The 26327-nt window shown below is 35.9% G+C and overlaps 2 protein-coding genes across 5 annotated transcripts in view; one reads left to right on the forward strand and one right to left on the reverse strand.

The window, feature by feature from the left end:
* Mettl8 (methyltransferase 8, methylcytidine) overlaps positions 1-9070 on the reverse strand; it is a 91127-nt gene extending 82057 nt beyond the window's left edge. The window contains 2 exon segments of the mRNA XM_047547411.1: positions 8326-8429; positions 8855-9070. The gene's annotated coding sequence lies outside the window, so the exon portion shown is untranslated.
* A 214-nt stretch (positions 9071-9284) lies between these two features.
* Positions 9285-26327, forward strand: part of Dcaf17 (DDB1 and CUL4 associated factor 17) — a 42893-nt gene continuing 25850 nt past the window's right edge. For 2 of the 4 annotated variants that reach the window (XM_047545661.1, XM_047545664.1), the window contains exons 1-6: positions 9285-9641; positions 10038-10141; positions 15664-15754; positions 19707-19843; positions 20672-20750; positions 24107-24196. In XM_047545661.1, coding sequence (XP_047401617.1) covers positions 9516-9641; positions 10038-10141; positions 15664-15754; positions 19707-19843; positions 20672-20750; positions 24107-24196 — 627 coding nt within the window. In that variant the 5' untranslated portion in view covers positions 9285-9515. Of the gene's footprint in view, positions 9642-10037; positions 10142-14359; positions 14439-15663; positions 15755-19706; positions 19844-20671; positions 20751-24106; positions 24197-26327 lie in introns of those variants that run through there. The other 2 variants (XM_047545665.1, XM_047545663.1) reach the window with 2 other exon arrangements.

Below are 26327 nucleotides of genomic sequence, written 5' to 3' on the forward strand. Positions count from 1 at the left end.
AATCAACCCTCTCTCCTTCCCAACTCTGTTTCTGTTACCTTCTTCTAACAGAATATACTTTCATTCTTTCCCCTTACACCATGTTCATATTTGTAAACATGTAATCCCACTTCAGTCCTAAATGTTTCCACTTAGCAGATCTCTGAATGAAACTCAAAGAGAGTAAGAGGCTCAGTCAACATCTCGGTAAGTGGTGCTGGCACTAGAACTTGTGCCTTTTGACTCTTGGTATGATGCTCTTTCCACTACACAATCCTTTCTTCTTTTCAGCAACAAGTGGGACAGTTATATAGCTACACAAGAATAAAAGGTAGAAGTGGTAGGAAGTGGTCATTTAAATTATACCTCAGATTAACTAAAGCTTTTACACTAAAAATATGAGAAAGTAGAATTCTAATTCTGGAAATTTGGTGAACTTGACACCTTAAAGAACTTTGTTAAACAGCCCCCAAAATGCTGGATAAATTAATTTTTAAAAATATCTTATTAAATACATCACTAAGCCAGCAAGAAAGACAAATCCTCAAAAACCAAAGGTTAGCAAAATTCCAGAATTAGAATGAGTACTGAAACCAGCAGCTATCCAAAGCCTACAATGTATGAAAAACAAAAAATCACAGAATTCATCTAAATAAGTTCATTTGTTTAATATTAGGAAATATTTATGTATTTCACTGAATTATCAAATTTAAGGGAATAATCATACCACTTTAGCATATGCAGAGTAAGTATTTGATAAAGTTCAATATCCATTCATGATCACATAAAACTTTTAGCAAATGTGGAATTGAAGATAATTTCATTAACTTGATAAAGGGAAGCTTCCAATTACCTACAGTGTCTTCCTTAATGGTGAAATACTGAAAGTATTCATAAAAAAACTTCCGAATCCTACAAATGATGATTATTACTATTAAAGAGAATGTTTTGCAAGGTTGCTAAATAAAAGATCAATATACAAAAAGATAATTGCATTTTTGTGTAATAGCAAAAATATAATTTAAAATCCCAATTGTGTGGTATAAACACACAATGGAGTTTTACTTAGCCATAAGGAAGAATGAAATAATGGATCTCTTTTAGTCAGTTTTTTTGCTGTTGTGATGAAGGGACCCAACCAGAACAACTGTAGAGGAGGAAGGTTTATTTAGGGGCTCACAGTTTCAGAGGTCTTAGTCCATAGACAGCAGACTCCATTCCTCTGGGTTCAAGGTGAGGCAGAAGAGTGTGGCAGAAGGAACCAGCTCACATGATGATCAAGAGACAGAGAAAGACTCCACTTTCCAGATACAAAATATATACCCCATGGACACGCCCCCAATGAACCACATCCTCCAATCATACCCCACCTGCCTCCAGTCACCACTCAGTTATTCCCATCAGGAATCAATTCACTGATTAGGTTAAGGCTATAATACAATCATTTCTCTTCCTAACCTTGCATTGTCTCACATGTGATCTTTTGGGAGACAACACATCTAAACCATAACACATCTGCTGGTAAATGAATGGAAATGGAGAAAATAATGTTAAATGAAATAAGTCAGACTCAAAAAAATCAAGGGTCAAATATTTTCTCTCATGTGGAAGCTAGAGCAAAATAAGGAAAGAAGGTGATTGGGCAGAGTATTGGATAACATAATGATATGGGAAAGATCAGTGGAGCAGAAGAATGAGAATGAGGGAGGAAGGAAAGGAAATGGGAAGAAATATGGAATGAATTTAACAAAATCATGCTATATTCATATATAAAGGTACCAAAGGGAATTTTACCTATATGTATATGGAGAGGAAAGGAAGTTTAGTAAAGAAAGGAGAAGAGGTGAGGAAGGAGGAAAGTAAAAGAAGGGATGGGAATTAAAATCAAATTTCTTGCATGTATGATTTTGTCAAAATTAACCCAAATACTATGTATAATTATAATGCCCTAGTAAAAAATATACCAGTATAACACTGAACAAAAATATATATGAGAAGATGCAAAATTTTAAATCCCTTAAAGAAAATATTATAAAACCTCATTAAAAGACAAAAAATAAAATTTAAATAAATGGAGAGATACACTGTCTTTATAGGATAATTTGATATGGGTAATTTGCCAGTTTTCTTCAAATTGATATACAGATTTAATGTCATCCAATTCAAAATTCCAATAAGGTTTTCCCCGGAACATAAGCTGATTTTAAAATGTGTACAAAGCTCAGCACACTGACACACACCTGTAATTCCAGTCACTCAGGAAATGGTGGCAAGAGGGTCACAAGGTCAAGGTCAGCCTGGGCAACCGAGTGAGACCCTGTCTTAAATAAAAAAGAGCTGGGGATGTGGATTAGTAGTAGAGAACCCCTGGGTTAAGTCACCAGTACTACCAAAACAACAATAACAAACACCCCAAAACAAACAAAACTGCAACAAAAACCTAAAACATATATGAAAGGGCAAACAGCAAAAATTAAGATATTCCTGAAGAAGAGGAATAGGGTAGAAGACCTGCTATATCATTTTTCAAGTGTTATAACACTGTAGTAAGTAAGTGGTTAGATGCTGGCCCAGGGATAGAGAAATACAACAATGGAGGAAAAAATAGAATAGAAATAGACCTGACCATATGCTATTGTTTGAATATTATTTGAGCATGTTCACCAAAGATATGTGCTCGAAGTTTGGTTCCCAGTATGACAGTGTTGACAAGTGGTGGAATCTTTTTTTAAGAAAGGGGGCCTAGAGGAAGGTAATTAGTTCATAGGGGTCCCACCCTTGGGAGAGATTAATATAGTTCTCACAGGACCCTGATTAATTCACAAGAAAACATATTGTTATAAAAAGAGAAAGTCTGACTTTTGAATCTCTCTGGCTTCCTGTCTTACTATAGTGTCTCTCCCTCTCATATGCATTCCCACCACAATTCCACCCACCATGTTACTATGTACCAAAGGGGGCCCTCACCAGAGGCCAAACAGATGGAGCCATTAGATTTTGGCCTTTCAGTCTCTAAAGTTGGGAACTAAATAAACCTTTTTATAAGGTATCCAAACTCAAGTGTTTTATTACTGTAACAGAAAATGGACAAATACATCATGTATATAAATTGATATATAACAGAATTAGCAATGTGAAGAAATGAGGAGTTGTTTAAGAAATGGTTCTGGGACAAGTGGTTTTCATGTAAGAAAAACAATGAAATGGATCCCCAATTTATACCATATCTCCAAATCAATTCTGTCCTCAATTAAAAATTTAAATAGGAAAGGTAAAATTTTAGAGCTTTTAGAGAAAGGGGGGCCAGATATCTTCATGACCTCAAATTAAAGATTTCTCAAGCAAGAGCCAAAAAGTTCTAACTCTAAAGAGAAATACTGATTAATTTTACTACATTTAAATTAAAAGCTTCTGTATGTAACAAGTCACAAATTGGGAGAATATATTTGCAACACATATGATGAAAGATCAGTACACAGGAACGTGTATAAGCATTTTGCAAATCAAAAAGAAAAACGATCCAGTAGAAAATGGGCAAAAATTGTGACATGGGAAATGCATAACAACATCAAAATGAGATATAATTTTAAATTGACTAGATTGGAAAAAAAATGTAGAAGTTCAGCTGGGCATAGTGCTGCATGCCTGTAATACCAATGACTTGGGAAGTTGATGAAGGAGGATAGCAAGTTTGAGGCTAGCCTGGCAACTTAGCAAGATCCTGTTTCAAAAATAAAAAGGGTCAAGGATGTATCTCAGTGGTACAATGTCTTTGTGTTCAATCCCCAGTTCTGTCAAAACAAAACAAAACAAAAAGTGAAACTCTAACCATATACAGTTGGGCAAGGATGTGAAGAAATAATTGTGAGATCTTACATTCTGTCAATGGGAAAATAAAATACTGCTACAGTTACATAAAAAGTCAACATGGTATTACCTAATAAAGCTCAAGGTGCACAGACCCTATAATCCAGTAAGTCAGTGCCTAAGTACTAATACTCTGTGGTAAGCAGAATTATAAAATGATCTCCAAGATGTCTGCCCCTTCAGCTTCCCACCATTATACACCTCCCATATAGTCCTTGAGTGTGGAAGGGACCTGTGAATATGATGGACAGTTGCTTTCTTAAGATTGTTACTTTTATGTAAAACTCTACAATTACCTACCAACTGATCTCCCTACATTTCACTCCTATTCCCAATGCTGCCCCCAAGTATCTATTTAAAGAGAACGTCCCTCACTCTAGTGACTTTTCATCACATTTCCATGGCCCCACATTCTCTGTCCTCACTGCTTCTGATATCTGATTTTATTTTCCTCTTCTGTTTTGTCCTTGCCACAGAATATATCCTACCATTATTTAGTGCTAATGTCTACAATGCTAATATATACTTTTCATAAAATCTAGACATTGTTTTATTGATGTTACAAGTAGCTGCCTATTTCCCATTTGTTCTGGGAAATTTGGGGATAACCATATCATTCTGCTTTGCTTTCAACTGATTCTTTTTTCCCCCTTATCCTTAATATCCTTAACTCTGCTTCCAAAATATATCCTGAATCTGTTTACTTCTTTCCATCTCTCTTGATACCATTTTAGTCCAAAACACTATCATCACTTGCACCTAGACCAATGCAATAGCCACCTATCTCCTTGCAATACTTATTACCCCCTGCAATACAGTCTCCACACTATACCCATAGAGATCTTTTTATAACACAAATTAGTTCACATTACTCACCTCCTCAAAGTCAACTATGGCTGTGCATCACAACAGAATAAAATCCAAACTCCTTACCATGGCCTTCCAAAGCCCAACAAGACTTATGTATAATTATAATGCACCAATAAAAAAAAAAGTAGAGATGGGGCTGGGGCTGTGGCTCAGTGGTAGAGCACTTGCCTAGCATGCGTTCAATCCCCAGTACCACATAAAAAAACTAAGTAGACAAAATAAAGGTATTGTGTCCATCTACAACTAAAAGTATTTAAAAAAAAGTGGAGAGAGAGAGAAAGCCCAACATGACTAGGTCCCAGCCTACCACTCCAAGATTATCTCTCTTTTGCACATTAAAGAGCTGCACTGGTCTTCTGACCATTTCAGAATAAGCCAACCTTGTTGTTAAAAACCTTAGGAATCCTGTGCTCAAGCAACCCTTGCCTGGACACTACTCTTACCTTAGATCTTTGTAGCTCAGCTGTTTCTCATCAGTGATCTGTTCAGGGATCAGTTAAAAAGTTCCCTCTTCAAAGAGACCTTCCCTGACCACTCTGGTTACAGCAGGGCTCCCAACCATGTTCTAGTACCTCACCTAGTTTTATTTTCCTTCTAGTGCTTACTGCTACCTGGAAATTTCATTTTTTCATCTACTTATATCCTGTATATCTTCTTTTGCATAAATAGGGACCTTGTCTAACCTGTTCACTATTGTACCCTATGCCAAAACAGTTCCCAGGACATTGTGAATGAAAATAATTGTATGTTGAATGAATGACCTCCTGAGGCCTTGGTTCAGCATTCTCTGTCTCTGAACAAATGTTCAAGTTTAATAACCTGAGTGTTATATACGTTTATTTAGTCATACTATGCTTCTTTAAGCAAAGCATATGAACAAAAAGCATTTTATTAACTTCTGTATTTGTATTACTTCTTCCGTGTCTTAAAATATTATGGCTAGGATGGCTAAGTATTCTGTAAACATAACACAGACAAAGAACAGAATAAAAGAAAATGAAGAACCAAATTATGTTTAACTCCCCAAACTAAGTTGTTTCCCAATCATCAACTGTCTTTCATGCTATTTTCTTTCAACCAATGGAAAATATCTATTTTATAGGTGGAACTCTTGGGGATTTAAGATTTTGGAAAGTTAGTTGTTCTTATTAATATCGTAGTTTCCCTTTTTTTATTTAATTTTTTTTTGTTTTTTTCAGACTGCATTTTGATTCACTGAACACAAGTGGGGTACATCATTTTGTTTCTATGATTGTACGTGATGTAGATTCATACCATTCATATAATCATACATGTACACAGGGTAATATTGTCTGTCTCATTCCATCATTTTTCATACCCCACTCCCTCTCATTTCCTTCTACATAATCTAAAGTTCCTCCATTCTTCTCTCACCCTCCCTCCTCCCCACCACTCCCAATATATATCACCATCCACTTATCAGGGAAAACATTCGGCCTTTGGTTTTTTGGGATTAGCTTATTTCACTTAGCCTGATATTCTCCAATTCCACCCATTTATTTGCAAATGCCATAATATTCTTCTTCTTTATGGCTGAATAATATTCCATTGTGTATATATACCACAGTTTCTTTATCCATTCATCTGTTTGACTAAATCTGCATCTATGTTAAAAGTACTTAACTTACATAGATTCTGTTCGGACACATTTTTTTATAGGGCATTTGTTCATCAACACATATATGCATTAACCACATTTTAGGCAATTTGCTAAAGAGGCAGAATGATTTACTGCTGTTTCTGCTCAGGTTAGACAAAGGACAATTCTAATATAGTGTCACAACCATAGGCAGAGAAACATGGAGGGACAGACAAGGCTACTAATACTAAACTGGAGAGGTCAGGAAAAGGGTCTGAATGGAACTCTTGACAACTGGGAAGAGTCTTCACAAAAACACATAGGAGATGATGGGGAAGGAGTTAAAGATAAAGAAAGAGGACAAATATCAGAACCACAGAGCATATTTGGAGGGATGGCTAAAGAGGCTGAAAATATAGGCAAGATGAAGTTAATGGAGTGCTCTGTATTCTTCACTAAGGGATTCCAATCTGTCTTATTAGGTATCTATGAGGACCCTTGGGAATTTGTACATGTATCTTCAAGACTATGAGATTTCTGTAAGAGAAACATTTTATTTTCAATATGACAAAAATTGAAAAGAAGGAACTGTTAACATACAAGTACAGCTTTGTGCTTTAGAAAAATCACATGATTCTTTTAAAAAGGATACACTGGGTCATCTGGGTGACCACTTTTAGTTGAGTGTTGTCACAAGATTTCAGTTCATGCATTTGGTTTAGACACATTTGTGTCACATTTGTTGCATCTTTTGTTATTGGTACAGGATAAGAAAGAAATGGGAACTACTATACATAAATGATGTTTCCAAGTGAAGGTTCAATGAAGTCATGAACCAATAGGGTACAGTGATGCACGACTGTAATCCCAGCTATGCAGAAGCTTAAGGCAGGAGCATTGTGAGTTCAAAGCCAGTCAGGCAACTTAGCAAGACCCTATCTCAAAATAAAAAATTAAAATGGTTGGGGATATAGCTCAGTGGTAAAGCACTCCTGGGTTCAATCAAGTAAATAAACAGAAATCATGACACAACAAAACAAGGAAATTTTTCCAGTGGTTTAACAAAGAAAGGGGCACCAAGTGATTGCTTGTCACTAAGGGAAATGGATAGGTCTTTCTGTACGGAAGGTATGCCACTAAAGACAAGAGAGATTTGCTTTTAGAATTCTTAGATCCAGTGAAATGTTCTTATTGAGCACAATGAATAAGTATTCATTTGAATTTATTGATTGTATGGTTTTGCTTTATTTAACTTATAAATGTTTGGGTGTTAAAATTATATAAAAATACAATATAAGGATTTTACACATAGTTTTATGCTTCATGTTTAACATACTGAGCTATTTTAAGTTATAATGGAGGACCCTGGGTACAAGTTCTGGTTTGAGAAATTCTGCTATATGTGACAGGGAACCACTGAAAAACTGTTAACATACAAGTATAGCTTTGTGCTTTAGAAAAATCACTGGGAGCATTGGAATTGAAAGGACCAAACTGTAAGGAGGAAAGAATCATTAGGAGGCTACTTAATATATGATAAAAAGGTAAGGTTCCAAATTACTCAGATGAAATGAAGATGTGACAAGAAACAGAAGGACTTTGGCTGTGGATGAGGTAAAGTGGGGACATCTAGATAGAATGACTCTGCCTGGGGTGACTTGGTGGTGAGATTAAGACCATAGGATGGCAAGTGGTGGCAAAGAGAAAGGAGAAAAGAGAGAGATGATGAATTCAATTCAGCAATGACTTAAATTTCATTTCAGCCAAAGAAAATCCAGTTATGTTTTCTGGGTTCTAGTTTTCTCAGTGACAGCTGCATTCATGAATTACCAAATTAACTACTGTAGCACACTGTCTAAAAATAAAGCACTCCACTGTATGCGCTAAATAAGTCATGAAAATCAGCAAAAGCCAAGGCATGAAGTTGAAGTACGTACATCAAGACCAAAAAGAGATATGACTTTTTTTTTTTTTTTTACTGAATTTAAATTGTGACCCAGCGCACTCACCTGTACTGCAATTTTTGAACTGTCAGTCAGACGTGCTCACTCACTTTCCTTGAATAGGTAGTATGCCAAGTCCACTTGGGAGATGCGAAGACTCCCTCAGGGACCTACAACAAAGCAATGGGACAACATCTAACTTAAGATTATTGAAATTTTAGTGTAATGGAACTTTGAGCATACAGGCAGGGCTAGTTAACAAAATATGCTCTCTTTTACTAGAAGAAATCAACGTGAACTATCTTAGGTAATCTTATAAGAATGTAAGCATCTCATATTCCATTCCCTTTAAGGGGGGTAGGGTGTGGGATTGGAAGAGAGAGGAAGAAAACGCAGCAATTACCGCAATACCAGTCAGTTCCCGCAGGCCACACAAAAGGCGGGCCTCTCAGAGGAGTAATTCAATCCTAGTTTGGTGGGAAAGCCGTCATCTTCCACCACTAATCATAAAAGGCAAAGTGTTCATACAAAATGTTTAAGTTAACCTCATCCACGATGTCTAACGAGCAGCTGAAGGGAAAGCCGCGGGGCGTACCTTTGGAGGGTGGTCACACTCGACACAGCCCCTGCGGGCGCCTGGGAAAACCTCCCAGAGCGAAAGTCAGGGACTGACAGGCGACGGGGTACCAGGGCGGTAAGGGAAGCAACGATCCATGAGTGCAGCACAGGAAGCCGGACCAGAAGACGGCAACACAGCGCCCCCAGGGGTCTTCCCAGCGCGCCGCTAGCAACCCGAAAATGCGCGCGAGCCGCACCGCTCAGCCCACAGCTCAGCCTTTGCAGGACCCAAGAGACGTGCCGGAGGCGGGGCCAAGGCGTGCTGGGGGCGGTGCCGGGGTAAGAACGCGTTTCCCGTTGGCTGATGGGAGTTGTAGTCCAGGAGGAAGCCAAAGTGCACTGGGAACTACATTTTCCGCTGAAGAAGCGGCTACGGCAAGCCGTTAGGTACATCGGCGTCTCACTGTCCAAGGGTGAAGAGCGTGTGAGGGGCAGGACCGGAAAGGGGTGTTTTTTTCTTCCTTTTGCGCTCTGGCGGTGCACGTTCTGCATTCTCTCGTCCTGTTACTGGGTTTCCAGTACCCAGCTCCCGGGTCAGCTTTCCCTTGAGGTTTGGAGGTAGCGGTTGCTGCCCTACGTGGGAGCGAGGCGTAAGCCCCTCTTCGGCCCAGCCAACCCTGCGCCTGGCCCGCTCATCCATGGGCCCAACCCGGAAGCCCAACGTGTGCCGCCGGCTGAGTCGCCGGGCGCTTGGCTTCTTCGCGCGCGACGCAGGCGTGGTGCAGAGGACGAACCTGGGCATCCTGCGGGAGCTAGTGTGCCAGGTGACCGCCCGCCGGTCGGGGGCAGGATAGAAGCTGCGGGGCTCCTGTGGTCAGAACTCCCGCTGGGGTGCAATTTTCACGTTCTAGGGCTCCCTTTTGAGAGGGTTTCATGTGTCGGGAAAGGGAGTAAGTGTCCTGCACCTGGGGAATTTGTAAATAGGTGTTAATAGGGCCGCCATGTGATTTTAATTTTAAACTTCTTATGCTGTCATACAAACTATCCAAAAGTTGGGCACTCAGTTAAACCAAAACGTGAGAGCAGAGTGAGGAAGAATTCAAAATATTTTTAAATAGCGTATATGAAATTACTTTGAAAATGATGTTTACCCTACTTAAAATGGATGCACAGTAGAAACTTATGAACTCTTTCCTAAACCGAAATCCCTTGTTTTTCAGGAAAGTACTAAATTTAAGAATGTTTGGACAACTCATTCCAAGTCACCTATAGCTTATGAGAGAGGAAGAATATATTTTGACAATTATCGGTGCTGTGTTAGCAGGTAAATTTTTAGTGGTAATTTTCCAGACTGTTGATCTCATTAGTAAGTTTTATAGAACCACATGCTTACGTTAGTGTTCAGGAAAACAGAAGAAAGGAAAAATGGGTCCAAAATAAGTTGATGGTAAAATGCATGTAATTTAAAAGTCATGCTAAGTTTAAAGTGTTAGCTTTCCTCATTGGAAATGCTATATTAAAGCAAAACTACTTTTAGTACAGACAAAATAATACAGAATACTGTTTAGTATTTATAATTTATAATTTTTTCCACGTTTTTATTGGTGCACGATAGTTGTACATGATGATATAATTTGTTGTTACATATTCTTACATGCACACAACATAGCAATATAATTTGACCGGTATCTCTCCTCAGCACTTCCCCCTCCCTCCCTGCCTCATTATTTATGATACTTAAAGATACCAGAGTCATGAAAAGTGGTTATTATATAATTAGATGCTGCTTTTTAAAAAAAAATTTTTTTGGTTGTTTTTAGTTGTAGATGGACACAATACCTTTATTTTATTTCTGGTGGTGTTAAGGATCGAACCCAATACTTCACACATGCAAGGCAGGCACTCTACCACTTAGCTACAACCCCAGCCCTAGATGCTGCTTTTTTAAGAGAAAAAGTTTCAAGCAAAAGCATATTATTTATAGATCCAGAATGTTGAAGAATCAGCCATAACTGCAGTAGTCCAACTGGAGGCCAAAGGGAAAACTGCAGTGAATCCCCATATACCCATTACCTAGGATCAGAACTATCAAGATTTGCCACACTTTATCTCGTCCCTTGTCCCTTTTCTTTACCTCTCTGCTAAGTTTTTTAAAGCATATTCTGAACATGCTTCAGCTTGTATCAAAAATCACTGGCATTGGGCTGGGGAGATAGCTTAGTTGGTAAAGTGCCTGCCTTTCTCCATAAGAAATGTACAGTTGATTTTTACATTCACAAATATGCATGACCATCACCATAATTGTGCATTTTCATTGTTATGCTACAAAAAAGACACTCCTGAATGCTGTGTTTCTGAATGTTGAAATCCTCCAAAAGCAAAGTCCCTAAAGTTATAATCCTAAGAGCTTAAATCCCAAATGTTGAAATTTTAAAAGCCAACATCTCAAAAACTTAATTCCTATGGGTAAAAGACTATAAAAGAGGGCTAAAAAACCATATTCTTGGGGAGGGAAGGGACTAGTGCATTTTTGTTTGTACACATGACCATTTCATGGATAGTACTGGTACCTGTCGACAGAATATTCTTATTTCCTCCCTCTTATACCACCATTGCCATTAACTTAATGATATCTTTGAACTTATTTTTGTTATAATCACTGAATATCTTTTTGCTGTTTTTATTTTCAACACTTTTTTTTTAATCAATAAAGGTAAAGAAAACAAGGGATTTTGTTTTACCTTCATTTATTTATTCTTTAACACTTCCATTCTTTAGACCTGCATATCTGACTCAAATCATTTTCATTCTTCTGAAAAACTTTTTTGAATATTTCTTACAAGGCAAGATATTCCCTCAGCTTTTGCTTATCTAGGTAATCACTTTTGAAGCATAATTTCTCTGGATACAGAAATTCTAGGTTGGTCGAAGGGTTTTTTTTTTCTTTCAACACTATATATTTCACTTCATTCTCTACTTGTTTGCATGATCTCTAAAAGAGAAGTGTGATATGATTCTTATCCTTGCTTCTCCATAGATAAGGTGCCTTCCCCTCCCTGCTTCTTTTAAGATTTTCTCCTTTTTTAAAAAAAATTTAAACTTTATTTTTTATTTATTTGTTTTTTATGTGATGCTGAGATTTAAACCCAGTGCTTCACCTGTGCTAGGCAGTTGCTCTACCACTAAGCTACAACCCCAGCCCTCTCCAAATTTTTGAGTATCATTTTGAAAATGATATACCTAGGTGTAGTTTGTTTCTTTTTTCTTTTTAACTTCCCTACTAGTATTTCTGAGCTTCCTGGATTTATACTTGGTGTCACATTAGTTTTGGAAAATGCTTGGTCATTATTATAACACTTTGTTTTTTTCCTGGTATTTTCATTATGTGTACATTACACGTTCTCTAATTTTCTCATAGTTATTGGATATTCTGTTATTCTTTCTTTCTTTCTTTCTTTCTTTTTTTTTTTTTTCCCTCCTTTTTTCAGTTTGGGAAATTTCTGTTGACCTATCTTCAAGCTCACTGATTCCTCGGCTGTATCCAGCCTACTGATGAGCCATTTTTTTCACTTCTATTATGGTGTTTTTTATTTCTAGCATTTCCTTTTGATTTTTTCTTTAGGATTTTTATCTTTCTGCTTAATTGGGCCATCCCCAGAGCCTTTGCATATTAGGCAAGTGTTCTGCCACTCAGCTACACACCCAGCCCTTTTTTTTTTTTTATTTTAATTTTTTAAACAGCCTCATTGAATTGCCCAAACTGGTCTCATACTTGGGATCCTCCTGCCTCAGCATATCAAATAGCTGGGAGTACAGGTTTAATCATAGATTTTTAAGTTCCTGATCTTATGATTCCAGAATCTCTGCCATATCTGAGCCTGGTTGTAATGCTTGCGTTGTGTCTTCAATCTTTGTAGTTTGTCTTTTAGCATGCTTTGTTATGTTTTGTTGAAGATAGTATTACTTATTAGGGAAAAGAAATTGAGATAAATAGGCCTTTAGAGTACAATTTTATGTCTATCTGGGTGACACTATTATTATTTGATATGACTATAGTTATCAGAAGTTAAATTTTTCTGTCTTATTTTTGTCTTCCCATGACTGGTTCCAGTGGCTTGTTTCTGGGATTCTGTTCTTACTAAACTGCGATTCTCTGCCTTCACCTCTCTACTTTTGGGTGCAGCAGTTTTTCCTGTGACCTCAATTCTTTGATGAATCTAAGAATAATTGTTGATTTTCAAATTGTTTAGCCATTTACTTGTGAAGACAAGACTGTCAACTTCTGCTCTTTTCATGTTGGACCAGAAACCAGAAGTTAGCATATTCTGCCTTTGGAGTTTGTTCTGACCACAGGAGGGCTCCTTCAGTTATCTTTTTCTGGTTCACTCTGGCAAATTAGCCAGCCTACAATTTAGCCTGTATTTCCAATGAATCTGCCAGTCTCCTGTTTGCCATTTACCACAGTCTTCACTGGTTTTGAGAATGCATTTAGGCTTGATCTTCTCCATATCTGTTGTAAATAAAGTCAGTTTTTCTAGAAAGAGACCAGGGACTATGTTTTGTATCTTGCTTCTCCCAGGCAAAATCTTCAAACCAGCCTCTAGTGGGAGTAAATGAAACCTCTTCCCTACTCTAAAAGCTGAGCTGGTAGGTTTGAGGGAATGCTAGCCTTACCTCTTTTCAATTAGCCTCTCTTAGGATGTACCCACTGCCTTATAAAAAGGATAAGGCCAATATTGTCATGGCTGACAATATTCTCAGCCATGTTGCACCCAAGGTGGAGCCTCCATTTCATGAGTGGGGCCTAGGTGACAGGAACCCCACTTCTTGACTACATTCACTGAGGACTCATTAGCACCAGGCAGCTGGGGGATGGATGAGAAATGTTGCCATCCTGCCTCTCCTGGGGAGATCTCCGGTGGAAGCAGTGGGGAGAGGAGCCCTGTGTTCTTGGTACACTAGTTTGGAGTGGAGTTGCCATTTTGCTGAACTAGGAGTAAGAAAGAAGGGAACATTCCCTGCTCCAAACACCAAAGACTCCTACTATTCTAAGATTTTTTTTTTCCAGTGCTATGGTTTGAACTGAGGACTTCATGTACAGTAGGCAAATATTGTACCATTGAGCTACATCCCCAGCTCATACTCCATATTACTAATGAGTACTAGTAGGTTTTTATTAATAAATGAGCCTTCATATGCTGTATGTCCCCAGTACCATTTCCAGAGACTTTTTAGGTTTTTGTCCTTTTAAATTTTTACAAATTTACTTAAGAGTGTGTCAACAAAGCCTCATGACTATCATGCTGGAGGTAGAAATCTAAACTTTTTTTTATGATCATAATGTCATTTTCACAACTAGCTAAATTAGCAATATTTCTTTGGTATCATTTAATACCCAGTTCATAACTTCCCCAGTTTGGAGATACTGCTTTAATTTTTAAAAAAAATTTAATCAGAGTAATTGGCATTGATCGGCGTTCTAATGGTAAATAACATTGGAGTTCTTTAACATGCCATCCCTTGATTTTTTTTTTACCCACAGGCTAGAATCACAAATGAGGTTGATTTCATTGCTGTGAAATTGTTTGGTTTAAACTTTTGAATCTGAGAGAATATCAAAGGTGAATAGAATGTCACTCTGAAAATTGTTTTTTTTAAAAATATTTTTATTCATGTATTGTAATTATACATAATGGTGGGATTCATTGTTACCTATTCACACATGCACACAGGAGAACAATATTATTTGCTCAGTTTTATGCTCCAGAACCTCCTTTGTTTATCTTTCTACAGTAGTTTAATTTTATAGTTCATCAGCTAAATATCTATACTCACATCTCAGTGGGAATCAGCCAGCCATCTAGGAGTTCAAGCCTGGGCAACATAGTGAGACCCTGTCTTAGAAATAAAGAAGCCAGATATATAGTGGTGCATGCCTATAATCCCAGCCACTTGGGAGACTGAAGCAGGAGGGTCCCTTGAGGCCAGCCTCAGCAGCTTAGTGAGGCCCTGTCTTCAAACAGTAAAAAGGGCTGGAGATGTAGCTTAATGGTAAAACACCACTGGTTTAATTCCCAGTACCAATAAATTTTTAAAAAGACCATTTTTACATCAAAGATAGAATGTTCAATATTGGTAGAAATATAAACATTTAACCTTTCTGACCGTTAATTTACAAGTAAAAATTATAATGAGATTTTCCTTTTTTTTTTTTTTTGTGGTACCAGGGATTGAATCCAGGAGCACTTAACCACTGAGCCACATCCCCAGCCTTTTTTTTTTTTCCTTTTTACTTAGAGACAGATTCTTGCTAAGTTGCTTAGGGTCTCACTAAGTTGCCGAGGCTGGCTTTAAACTCACAAACCTCCTGCCTCAGCCTCTTGAACCACTGGGATTATAGGTGTGCAGGCCAAGAATGTTTCCTTTTTTATCCACTGATTTTAATTCTAAAGTAATGGGAACTTCTTACCTACTAATTTTAATTTTAAATATCAGAAAACTAGTTTAAGAACTCAATGAAACTTAGGGATATTCATAGTAAATGTTAAAGGGTCAAAAAAAAATAATTCAGTATAATCCAATTTAGGAAAACAATGTTCAGCTACCTCTGTGTATTTAAAGAAAAACTAGAAGGAAATGAACCAAAATGTGAATATTTATTTTGATAGTTTTACAGTATTATAAACTATTTCATATTTTTCCTGTGTATGTGCATTATGAATTCTGTGACCAAAAAAAAAAAAAAAAGAGGAAAGCAAACAACAAATAATATTTTGTTATTTTCAGTTTTCTGTATGAAAAAAGTATATCAGGAATATTAATAATTTATTTTTCTTTTTTTTCCAGTGTTGCCTCAGAGCCAAAAAAACTTTATGAAATGCCAAAATGTTCCAAATCAGAAAAAATAGAGGATGCTTTGTTATGGGAATGCCCCGTGGTAAGATTTGTTTCTATGGCATTTTTAGCATAGAAGAGCTGGTTATTGTTAATATATTGCATTAAGGATTAAAACTTAAAGATTGTAGTGATCCCAGAATCATTAGTACAATCAATTGTACTAATCATTTCCTCATAAATGTTTTTATCTTAAAAAATCATTAATATTATGAATGATTTTTAAAGTAAACATAGTTTTCTAAGTCTCGAAAATGGTAAAAGTTAGAAACAGATTAAAAGTTTTATAGCAATTTAAACTATTTTATAACTGTTCTTGGGGTTTAAAAGATCATTTCACTTACTCTAACAGAACAATGAAAAAGCATTAGGAGCATCTTTTATGTTATAAAGATTTTTATTGGTTCTTTTTAGTTGTACATGACAATATATCAGTGTATCAATTCATTTTGTATCAATTCATTTTGACCTAATTATGAGAGCATGGAATACAGTTTTTCTAATTCAATCCCCAGTCCTCCCCTTCCCCTCACCCCCTTTTCCCTTCCTCTACTCTACTGATCTTTTTGCTATTTATTTATTTTTTATTTTATTTTATTTTATTTTGATTCATTGTACACAAACAGGGTACAACTTTTCATTTCTCTGGTTGTACACGAAGTAGAGTCACACCATTTGTGAATCATACATGTACATAGGGTAATGATGTTTATCTCATTTCATTCTTTTCTTCTCCCCAACCCTTTTCCCTCTACACAATCCGTCCTTCCTCCATTCTTCCCTCACCCCTTCCATCCCCCCATTATGTATCATCATCTACTTATCAGAGAAAACATGATATTCTCCAACTCCATCCATTTACCTGCAAATGCCATAATTTTATTCTTCTTTAATAATATTCCATTGTGTCTGTATACCACAGTTTTTTTTTATCCATTCATCTGTTGAAGGCCGTCTAGGTTGGTTTCACAGTCTAGCTTTTGTGAATTGAGCTGCTATAAACATTGTTGTGACTGCATCACTGTAGTATGCTGATTTTAAGTCCTTTGGGTACATGCCAAGGAGGGGATAGCTGGGTCAAATGATGGTTCCATTCCAGGTTTTCTAAGGAATATCCATACTGCTTTCCAGAGTGGCTGCACTAATTTGCAACCCCATCAGCCATGTATGAGTGCACCTTTTTTCCCACAACCTCACCAAGACCTATTATTGTTTGTATTTTTGATAATAGCCATTCTGACTGGAGTGAGATGAAATCTTAGGGTAGTTTTGATTTGCATTTCTCTTATTACTAGAGATGTTGAGCTTTTTTTTTTTATTAGCGTCTTGTGGATGTACATAATGGTGAGATTCACTGTGGTATATTCCTGCATGTACATAGGAATGTTAGGTCAGACTCATTCCACTGTCTTTCCCTAACCTGTCCTTTCTCCCTTCCCTTTATTCCCCTTTGTCTACTCCTCTGATCTTTCTTCTATTTTTTTTTTTTTTTTAATCCCACCCTCCCACCTAATTACATTGACTTTTGGGACCTGAATTATTTCACTTGGCATGACTCTCTCCAGTTCCATCCATTTACTGACAAATGCCGTAAAGTTGTTCTTCTTTATGACTGAGTAATACTCCATTGTGTATATGTACCACATTTTCTTTATCTGTTGAAGTGCACTTAGATTGGCTCCATAGCTTAGCTATTGTGAATTGTGCTGCTAAAAACTTTGATGTGACTTTGTCACTGTAGCATGCTGATTTTAAATCCTTTGGATATATAGTGAGAAGTGGAATAGCTGGGTCATATGGTGGTTCAAATTCCTAGTTTTTTGAGGAATCTCCATAGTACTTTCCAGAGTGGTTGCACCAATTTGTAGGTCCACCAACAACGTATGAGTGTGTACCTTTTCCCCATATCCTAGCCAACACAAAGTGGATTCTTACACGTTTCCTCCACAAATGTTGTAAGGAAAATAATAAGATAAAAATAACAAATATGGTGGGATAATCTCATTCATCAGACTGGCCTTGCCCTGGTGCATATTTTTCAGAACACTGTTTTTATGAAATGTTGACAGGTATATAGGTACCAGAGGCATTGGGAGGAATTAGGCTGAGAAAAAATAAGTTTGGAATGTTCTGAGTTTAAAAAAGTTAAATAAGTTTCTTTATATAATTACTTCCCACAACCTTTCATACTAACACTTCTAATAGTACTTATGTACACAATAACCATAAACCATTCTCCCAAATTCTTTTGGTTGTAAAACTTCCTTTTTTGAGGAATATTTTTAAATGTTAGTTTTCCGTGGCATCAATGTTCTAAGTAATGCCTTTGGAGTACTACAACCAATTAATCAGATCTTTAAATATAGTTGGTTTTTCTTTAGGGAAAATAGAATTTCCATTATATGACCAAATATAACGTTTAAAGGATATATATTCTATATTTACTGTTAAAATTCTTTTTTAAATGCTGTTTTTACATAAAATTGTTTTCTGGAGCTGTTTTCTTTTTCTCTAGATACTTATTCTCTCTTCATAAAAGACTCCTTTCAAATTATCTATTTTTTCCCCTCAACTTCTCATTGAAAGCTATAAATAATTTGTGCCTCCAGCAATTTAAGCCTCTTAATACATTTTCATTTTGGTGGGTTAGAAAAATGACAGATTTGAGAAAGTTTTGAACACACGAGTAAAAACACCAAAAATTTAGAAAAATCTTGACAGAAATAAAATTTCTAGTAACTTAATTCCTAGTCTCACTTTAACATTCAAATGTTTTGTTCTCATTTACAGTGAAATAAGATTTTCCATTAAGAAAGACAAAGAAGCATATTATACTGACATTAACATACTAATGTGAAACTACTTTTAAATTAGTACCCTTCTTTTTTGAGACAATGTGTGAAATCCAACTTTGGTTTAGGAAAATAATTCAAACTTCTTATATATGCTGCATCAGTGTTTTTGTAATAGGCAAGATATAATAGTATGTTTTTAAAAACAAATCTCCATGAAGTGATGTTTACCTAAGATATTGTAGAATAAATGCTCTTACATCATTGCCTATAAACAGAGTGTGTAAGATTTCCAGTTAATAAGATAAAAACAAAACTCCAAGAAGCAATCTTATTTCTTTCCCGAACATTTAAAAGGACAGACAAATCTTTAGGGGCATATGTAAAATAACTATGCCCTATTTTTTCCTACTCACTTGTTGTCCTAAGCAAATACTAAAATAATTTCAACTTTTCTATTCTTAACTTTCTTCTTACAACTACATTTTAGTTCACAATTCATAGCAGACGCCTTGCTCTTTTTTATTTTTCTCCCTATATTAGACTTCTACCTTGTGGTAGCTCCTCAGTGACAGAAGTACCCAAACAGCTATATACCTTTTCTGGGCTATTCATTGATGACAGATTATCTTTAAAAACAGGTTTATCTTCTATTCTTTGGTGACCTTGATTCTGGATTCTAAGTTCTCATTTGAAGTTAGAGTACAACCGCAGTAAACTGTGTGGCAATATGCATTTTGTCACATTGACTTCCACCTAAAGGAAAACAAATACTGTAGTAAAGAAAAAAGGGGACAGTATGAATAATTTCTCTAGCATATGACTGTTAATAGCCATGCTGTTATACATGATTTTGAGAGCTGCTGTTATCATTATCACAGCAGCATCAGCAGCATTAATACTACTACTATTATTGTTGGCTAGCATTTGTTAAATATGTAGTAAACAATAATTAGCAAGTTATTTGAGGTACTGCTTAAGTGCTTTGTGTGAATAAATGCACTTAATAAGTTAGTGATGAAAGTAATTCCCTACAGTCTTACCTTTTCTTGTCTTAATTTTCTTTCTCTACATTTAATATTTCTTCTTTGGTTTACTTATTCAACTGTCTTTAAGTATATAGTTATTTTCTTTGTACACTGATTACTGCATATTGTTCGTGGCTAAGCAGTTTCTCTTTTACATCTCATTTTTTTTTTTTAGGGGGAAGTACTTCCTGATCCATCAGATTATAAATCCTCACTCATAGCATTGACTGCTCATAATTGGCTGCTTCGTATATCAGCAACTACAGGAAGAATCCTTGAGAAGATCTATCTTGCTTCTTATTGCAAATTCAGGTATTAATTCTTGAGTTTATTACTTAAGATATTGTTATAAAAATTTCAGAATTGTGACCCAGGAAATTTTTAAAACTCCCTCCCCCAGTTTTTTAGTGTTTACCCTGATCATAATTTTATAAACTAAATTATTAGTTACTAAATTATTTTCTTCCCTTGTGACATTTGAAGAGCTGAAGATAGAAACCCTCTATCATTTATCTTTGATTCCCTAATAAGTAACTAACCTATACATACCAGTTGACAGATAGACCTTTTTTTTTTTTTTAAATAATGTGTCACTTTTCTACAAATAGTATTTTCTATGTAAGGTGTACATTATGAAGGTTTTCCTGAAGACTGATCTATTTTCAGTTAAATTATCTGCCTAGTACAATCCAAAAATTATTATTTTAACAGTTTTCTAAATTAGATGTAAATTTTTAGAGTGTATATGTGTGTGTGATTTGTGAAAGTAGTATTTTTTATACATTTTATACTCCTGTTTTCTTGGGAGTTGTTTTAGTTTTTGTTTTGTTGTTGTTACTGGTGATTGAACTCAGAGGCACTTTACCATTGAGCTACCTTCCCATCTCTTTTTATTTTTCATCTTGAGACAGATTCTCACTGCTAAATTGCTGAGGCTGGCCTCGAACTTGGAATTCTGCCTCAGCCTCCCAAGTCACTGGGATTACAGGCGTGTGCCACTGCACCTGGCTTATTTATTTGTTTTTTAAAAGATTATTTGCTTTTATAAATTAGGTAACTAAAAAATTGTTCACTTATATCTGTGTTTTAAGTATAAAGAAACTGACCTACATCATTAAATCTCTCTTCATTTTTTAAAAGGTACTTGAGCTGGGACACTCCTCAAGAAGTCATAGCAGTCAAATCTGCTCAGAACAAAGGCTCAACAGTGGCCCGGCAGGTAGGTGTCAGTAAGCATTCAATATACCAAGGACATACTTCCTTAGGAATTTGTCTGCAAGACTGTTATGAAAGAACTAATGGTCTTTGATTTCTGAAGCTTGCTATTAAAGTTAGTAGGTAAATATTTTTTTCTGAAGCATGCAATTAATATATACTTTTCTCTCTCTCTTTTTTTAAAGAATTACCTAAAGTGTAGAAATTTATATCAAGAATCTTATTTTGGTTCTATTGGTAACTTAATGGGCAAATACTATAACAAACATTTACTGAGCACTTTTCTTAAATGAATATGGAGTCTACTCTTAGAAGTTTGCTGTTTCTTTATATCCCAAGACATCTAGAAAAAAATTATTTTTGTTTCCTCTTAGCATAGTCTGTGTTCTTTCTCATTTTTAATTGAACCATAGCTTTTCCTCACTAGTGCCCCAGTTACAGAATAACTAAGTACTGTTCTGAGTGCTTTTTCTATATTAATTCATAAATCCTCAGTACAGCCCTTAGAGTAGATGGCATTATATCCCATTTTACAAACAAGAACTCTGACACCAGGGAGGTTCAGTAACTTACCCAAAGACAGTTCTGGTAAATGCTAGAACCTGGACACAAATTCAAGACAGTCTAGCTCCAGAGACCTTGCTTGCTCTTAAGCATAATATATTCTACCCCTTCTTGAAAGGGAAAGTTTGTATAGAAATCTAGGGTGCCTTTTAACAAGCTAAGTAGTTCCTCTAGTTTTACCTTATTTAGATAACTACATTGAGCATTCCCTTGTCAACCTTAGTGTATTCCCGTCATACTCTGGGCCAGTGAACTCTGCTCTTTATTTCTCTCTCAGCTCCTTGTCTACTCTTTCTGTATTCCACTGAAGCCAAGTAAATTATTTGTCAGCTGCTTCCATTTACTTTTTATGATGATTGTCCATACATGTTTTTCTACAATTTTTCTATATTCTGCCAAGTCACATTAGTAACACAACTATATGCCTTTTATTGGATTCTCCTCCTCCTTTCTTGATTGATTCAGTTTACCAGTCTAAGAAAAAGAGATACTGTCTCTTTGGTAAATACTTCTCTCCTCATACTGTACTTACTATATTGCCCTCTCTGCTTTGGTAGAGAAAATTCTGAAAGTGTCTTGTTTAATGTGTCTTTTTTTTTAAACTGAGTTTTTAATTCAACTTTTATTAAAGACAGTATCCTCTTGCTCACATGGTCTATATCTAAAACACTAGTCCCTGTAGCCCTGTACCAAAGCCCAACCTGCTTTTAGCCTTCTGGGAGGAGAACCATTTTTGCCAGCAGCAGCACCAGGAGAGACCCCTGCAGGCATGTTCAGCTTCATAGGGCACAGAAGCTTTGGCTCTCACGCACCTCACTCACAGAGGTGTTTCCTGTACACAGGTGGTTCTAGACAATGAACATCAATGGTCGGGGTTGTCTTTTGTTGACTCGAGGGATCTGAACTTGAGCTCCTCCTCTCTTTTTTTTTTTTTTTTTTTTTTAAAGACAGTATTTTTTCCGACTTCTTTAAGTAAATACGGGTTGTTGCTTTTTAAATACTTCTTTTTTCTTTTAGTTGTAGGTGGACACAATACTTTTTTATTTATTTGTTTTTACATGGTGCTGAGGATCGAACTCAGTGCCTCATGCATGCTAGGCAAGTACTCTACCACTGAGCTTCAACCCCAGCCCATGAACTCCTCCTCTTAAGACACCATATGAAAGTTCTTTTGTGTATCTGATCCATTATTTTAAATGGTGTTCCAAGTTCACACTTTTTTCCTTTTTTCTTTATTTCTTTATTTTTATTGTGTGTGTGTGTGTGTGTGTGTGTGTGTGTGTGTGTGTATGTGTGGTTGTACAGATTTAACCCTGGACATTGAACTTGCCAGGCAAGTCCTCTGCCTCTGAGCTATGCGCCCAGGATCCCCTTTGAAAAGAAATTTATTTGAGACAGGGTCTTGCTAAGTTGCCCAGACTGACCTTGAATGTTTGATTCTCTTCAGGAGAAGGAGGATCAAGAGGAGGCCTTAGCCTCCCTAGTAGCTAGGATTATAGGCAAACACCACTATGCCCAGCTTGTTTCACTTTTTTGTTATACCAGATGTTGAATATAGGGACACTTAACCACTGAGCCACATCCCCAACCTTTTTTATGTTTTATTTTTAGATAGGTCTTGCTAAGTTGCTTAGAGCCTTGCTAAGTTGCTGAGACTGCCTTTGAACTTGACATCTTCCTGCCTGAGCTTCCTGAGCCACTGAGATTATAGCACCCAGCCCAGCTCAAGTTTCTAATGTATCTTTTTAAGAATTTAATTCCTGAAGAGCAAGTATTATGTATTAAAATTTTTCATTTACCATTGTCTGATAATGCTAATAGAAGTCTTGTCAACATTTTTGTATTCTAGACTGTCTCCAGCCAAGAACTAGTAACTTTTGGTTGGGATATATAAACTATCCCTTTCCTTTGGTTTTTAGGAATTTGGAAGGAGTCTGATCTATGTCTACAAAATCTTAATTTAAAAAAAAAAATGTATCCTTTTTGAAGGGAGGATCTTTAGGGCTTTTAAACATTACAGTCTTTTTTTGTTTTGTTTTGTTTTCTAACTTTTAGTTATGGCAGTTTGGATTAGTGGTCTCTGTACCTCATTTTTTAGGGTTCTGTTGAAGGTAGAGTCAGGCTGTGATGGGGCAGATACCTTTGCCTACCACAAAAACAAGAGATTCCATTCTAACCAATACTAGGGAAGTACAATGTTATTTTACATTTCATAATGGAAAGACATTGACTGGAAACTATTCCTTCAAGTGAAGGGGGCTTTCTTTTTCAAGCAGAGAAATGGCTCATGCTTTTATTGATTTTTTTTTTTTCTCATTTCATACAGGAATGTCAGTGCAACACTATTTTCAGTGATCTGAACATAATAAGTACATGAGATTTGATTAGGCTTTTTGGGGGGAGTGGGAACTACTGGGAATCTAACTCAGGACCTCATACATGCTAGGCAAGCACTCTACCACTGAGCTACTTTCCCAACTATACTTGATTAGTCTCTTTATTACTATAACTTCAGTTACAGTATAAATGCACAGTATCTTGTTGCTATGAAATGGTTCCTGTTCTTTTAACTTTTGTAAGTTTTTGTGTGTATCCATGTGCATGTGTGTATCTGCAGAGCCAAAGGTTTAGTAGACATATTTTAAACGTTTTCCTTCTGTTTGGTAACTTTTCAGTCTAGATAAATGGGTGTTTTAATTCATGAGAACCTCTGTATAATGGCATGGAAGTTTTCAGGGACATAAAATTTCTTAAGTACTTTGGAGAGCTGCCTATAATTTTAGTCTTTTTTTCTAGGCAGGCATTCAGCAACCCATTTTGTTGTACCTTGCAGTGTTCCAAGTTCTACCTTTTTCTCTTGTAGGGGTGCTAGAGATCAACAAAAGGGTAAGAAGTCACTTCTTATTTAATTGCAATATTAATTTTTTGACAATAAGATATAATGTCATTTAATTATTTATTAGATGTTTTAATTAGTAATGTTCCCCTGACTATAAAATGTTCACTGACCTCGTTTGTTTCATACCAAATACAAGAGAACATTTGATTTCAAAAGAAAATCTAATTATCCCTTCCTCTTTCTGCATGTTGTTTTGTTTTCTTTTGTTTTGTTTTTTTGCGGTGCTGAGAATTGAACCAGTGCGTTGTGCCTGCAAGGCAAGCACTCTACCTACTGAGCTATATTCCCAGCCCTTCTGCATGGTTTTGTGCCTCTCAAGTGGATAGTGGAAACCTGAGGTTATTAATGAACTACTATTTTATAAAATTATGGAATAAGGTATTTTTTTCAAAGGAAATATTTTCAGAATTTGTTAAAATGATCATTAAGCTGCAACAAAATGTTTCATTTTTAATTGCAAGGTGTAGGTCTAAAATTTGATTTATGGTTTGCAAATAAGCTTTATAATTGCATATGTAAATTTTTCAACTCAGTTTTGGGTTCTATGGTTGTTTTTCTTGATTTGTTAAGTAGTTACATGGGAGGAATGAAGGAACAAATTATAATTAAGTAAAAGAATCAGGATGTAGTTCAGTGGTAGAACCCATGCCTAAAATATGCAAGGTCTTGGGTTAAGTCCCTAGCACCAAAAATTTCAAAACAAAACAAAAACCACAGAATCAAGTTTTCTATTTTCCTCTGGGTAATTATTTACTGACCTTTTCTACTAGACTTTAAGCATCTAAAATCATGAGGTCAAGATCTTGAGGATCTACTAATATTCACTAGCAAACAAGATAAATGGATTTAAACATTTTATAAGCATAGTACTCTAAAATGCATAAGCTAAAAACATTAGTTACCAGTTATTGTTTACTTTATAGTAGATCCTTTGTATTTTACAACACTGTAACTTATAATGTATTTAATTCACAAGTTAAGCAATTATACAAATCTTAAAACTGGAAGAGCTATGAGGAACCTTTTCCAAAATAAACCATAGTGTAGATCACAGTGTGAGTCCTAGCAAATGCTAAATAGTTGATATAATCCCATATATCCTGTCAGACCATAATGGAATGAAACTGGAAATTAACAGCAAGAAAAATACAGAAACCACTTAAACACGTGAGATCAAACAATACTATTCTAAATGAAGAATGGATCTTAGAAGTAATGAGAGAAGAAATAAAAAAGTTCTTAGAAACAAATGAACAAAAATACAACATACCAGAATCTCTGTAACAGTATGAAAGCAGTTCTAAGAGGAAATTTTATAGCTTTAAGTGTCTACATTAAAAAAGTAGATCCCAAATAAATAAGCTTAGGCTGTACCTCAAGGCCTTAGAAAAGAAAGAAAATAATTCCAAAGTCAGTAGAAGACAGGAAATAATTAAGATTATTAGAGACAAAAATCAATGACATGGAGAATAAGAAAACAGTATACAGGATCAGTGTAACAAAGAGTTGGTTCTTTAAAAAGATAAATAAGATTGATAAACCCTTAGCAAACTAACCAAGAAAAAGAGAGAAGACCCAAATCAACAAATTAGATGTGAAAAAGAGATATCACTGCAGACCTTTCTGAAATCCAGAGGATTATCAGAACCTATTTTTGAAAATTTATACTCCAATAGACTAGAAAATCAAGAAGACATTGACAAACTTCTGGATATGTTTGACCTGCCCAAATTCAATCAGGAAGATACAGAAAACCTGTATCAATATTAAGTAATATTAAGATCAATATTAAGTAATGAAACAGATCAATATTAAGTAATGAAATTGAAACAGATCAATATTAAGTAATGAAATTGAAAACGGCAATTAAAAGCCTTCCAATAAAGAAAAGCCCAGGACCAGATGGATTCTCAGTTGAGTTCTACCAGACCTTAAAGAACTAACACCAGTCTTTCTTAAATTATTCCATGAAATTGAAAGGGAGGGAACATTCCCAAATACATTGTATGAAGCCAGTATAACTCTGACACCAAAACCAGATAAAGACACATCAGAGAAAGAAAACTACAGACTAGTACCCTGATGAACATAGATGCAAAATCCTTAACAAAATATTAG

This window comes from Sciurus carolinensis, chromosome 3, assembly GCF_902686445.1.
Source record: "Sciurus carolinensis chromosome 3, mSciCar1.2, whole genome shotgun sequence".
Taxonomy (NCBI): domain Eukaryota; kingdom Metazoa; phylum Chordata; class Mammalia; order Rodentia; family Sciuridae; genus Sciurus; species Sciurus carolinensis.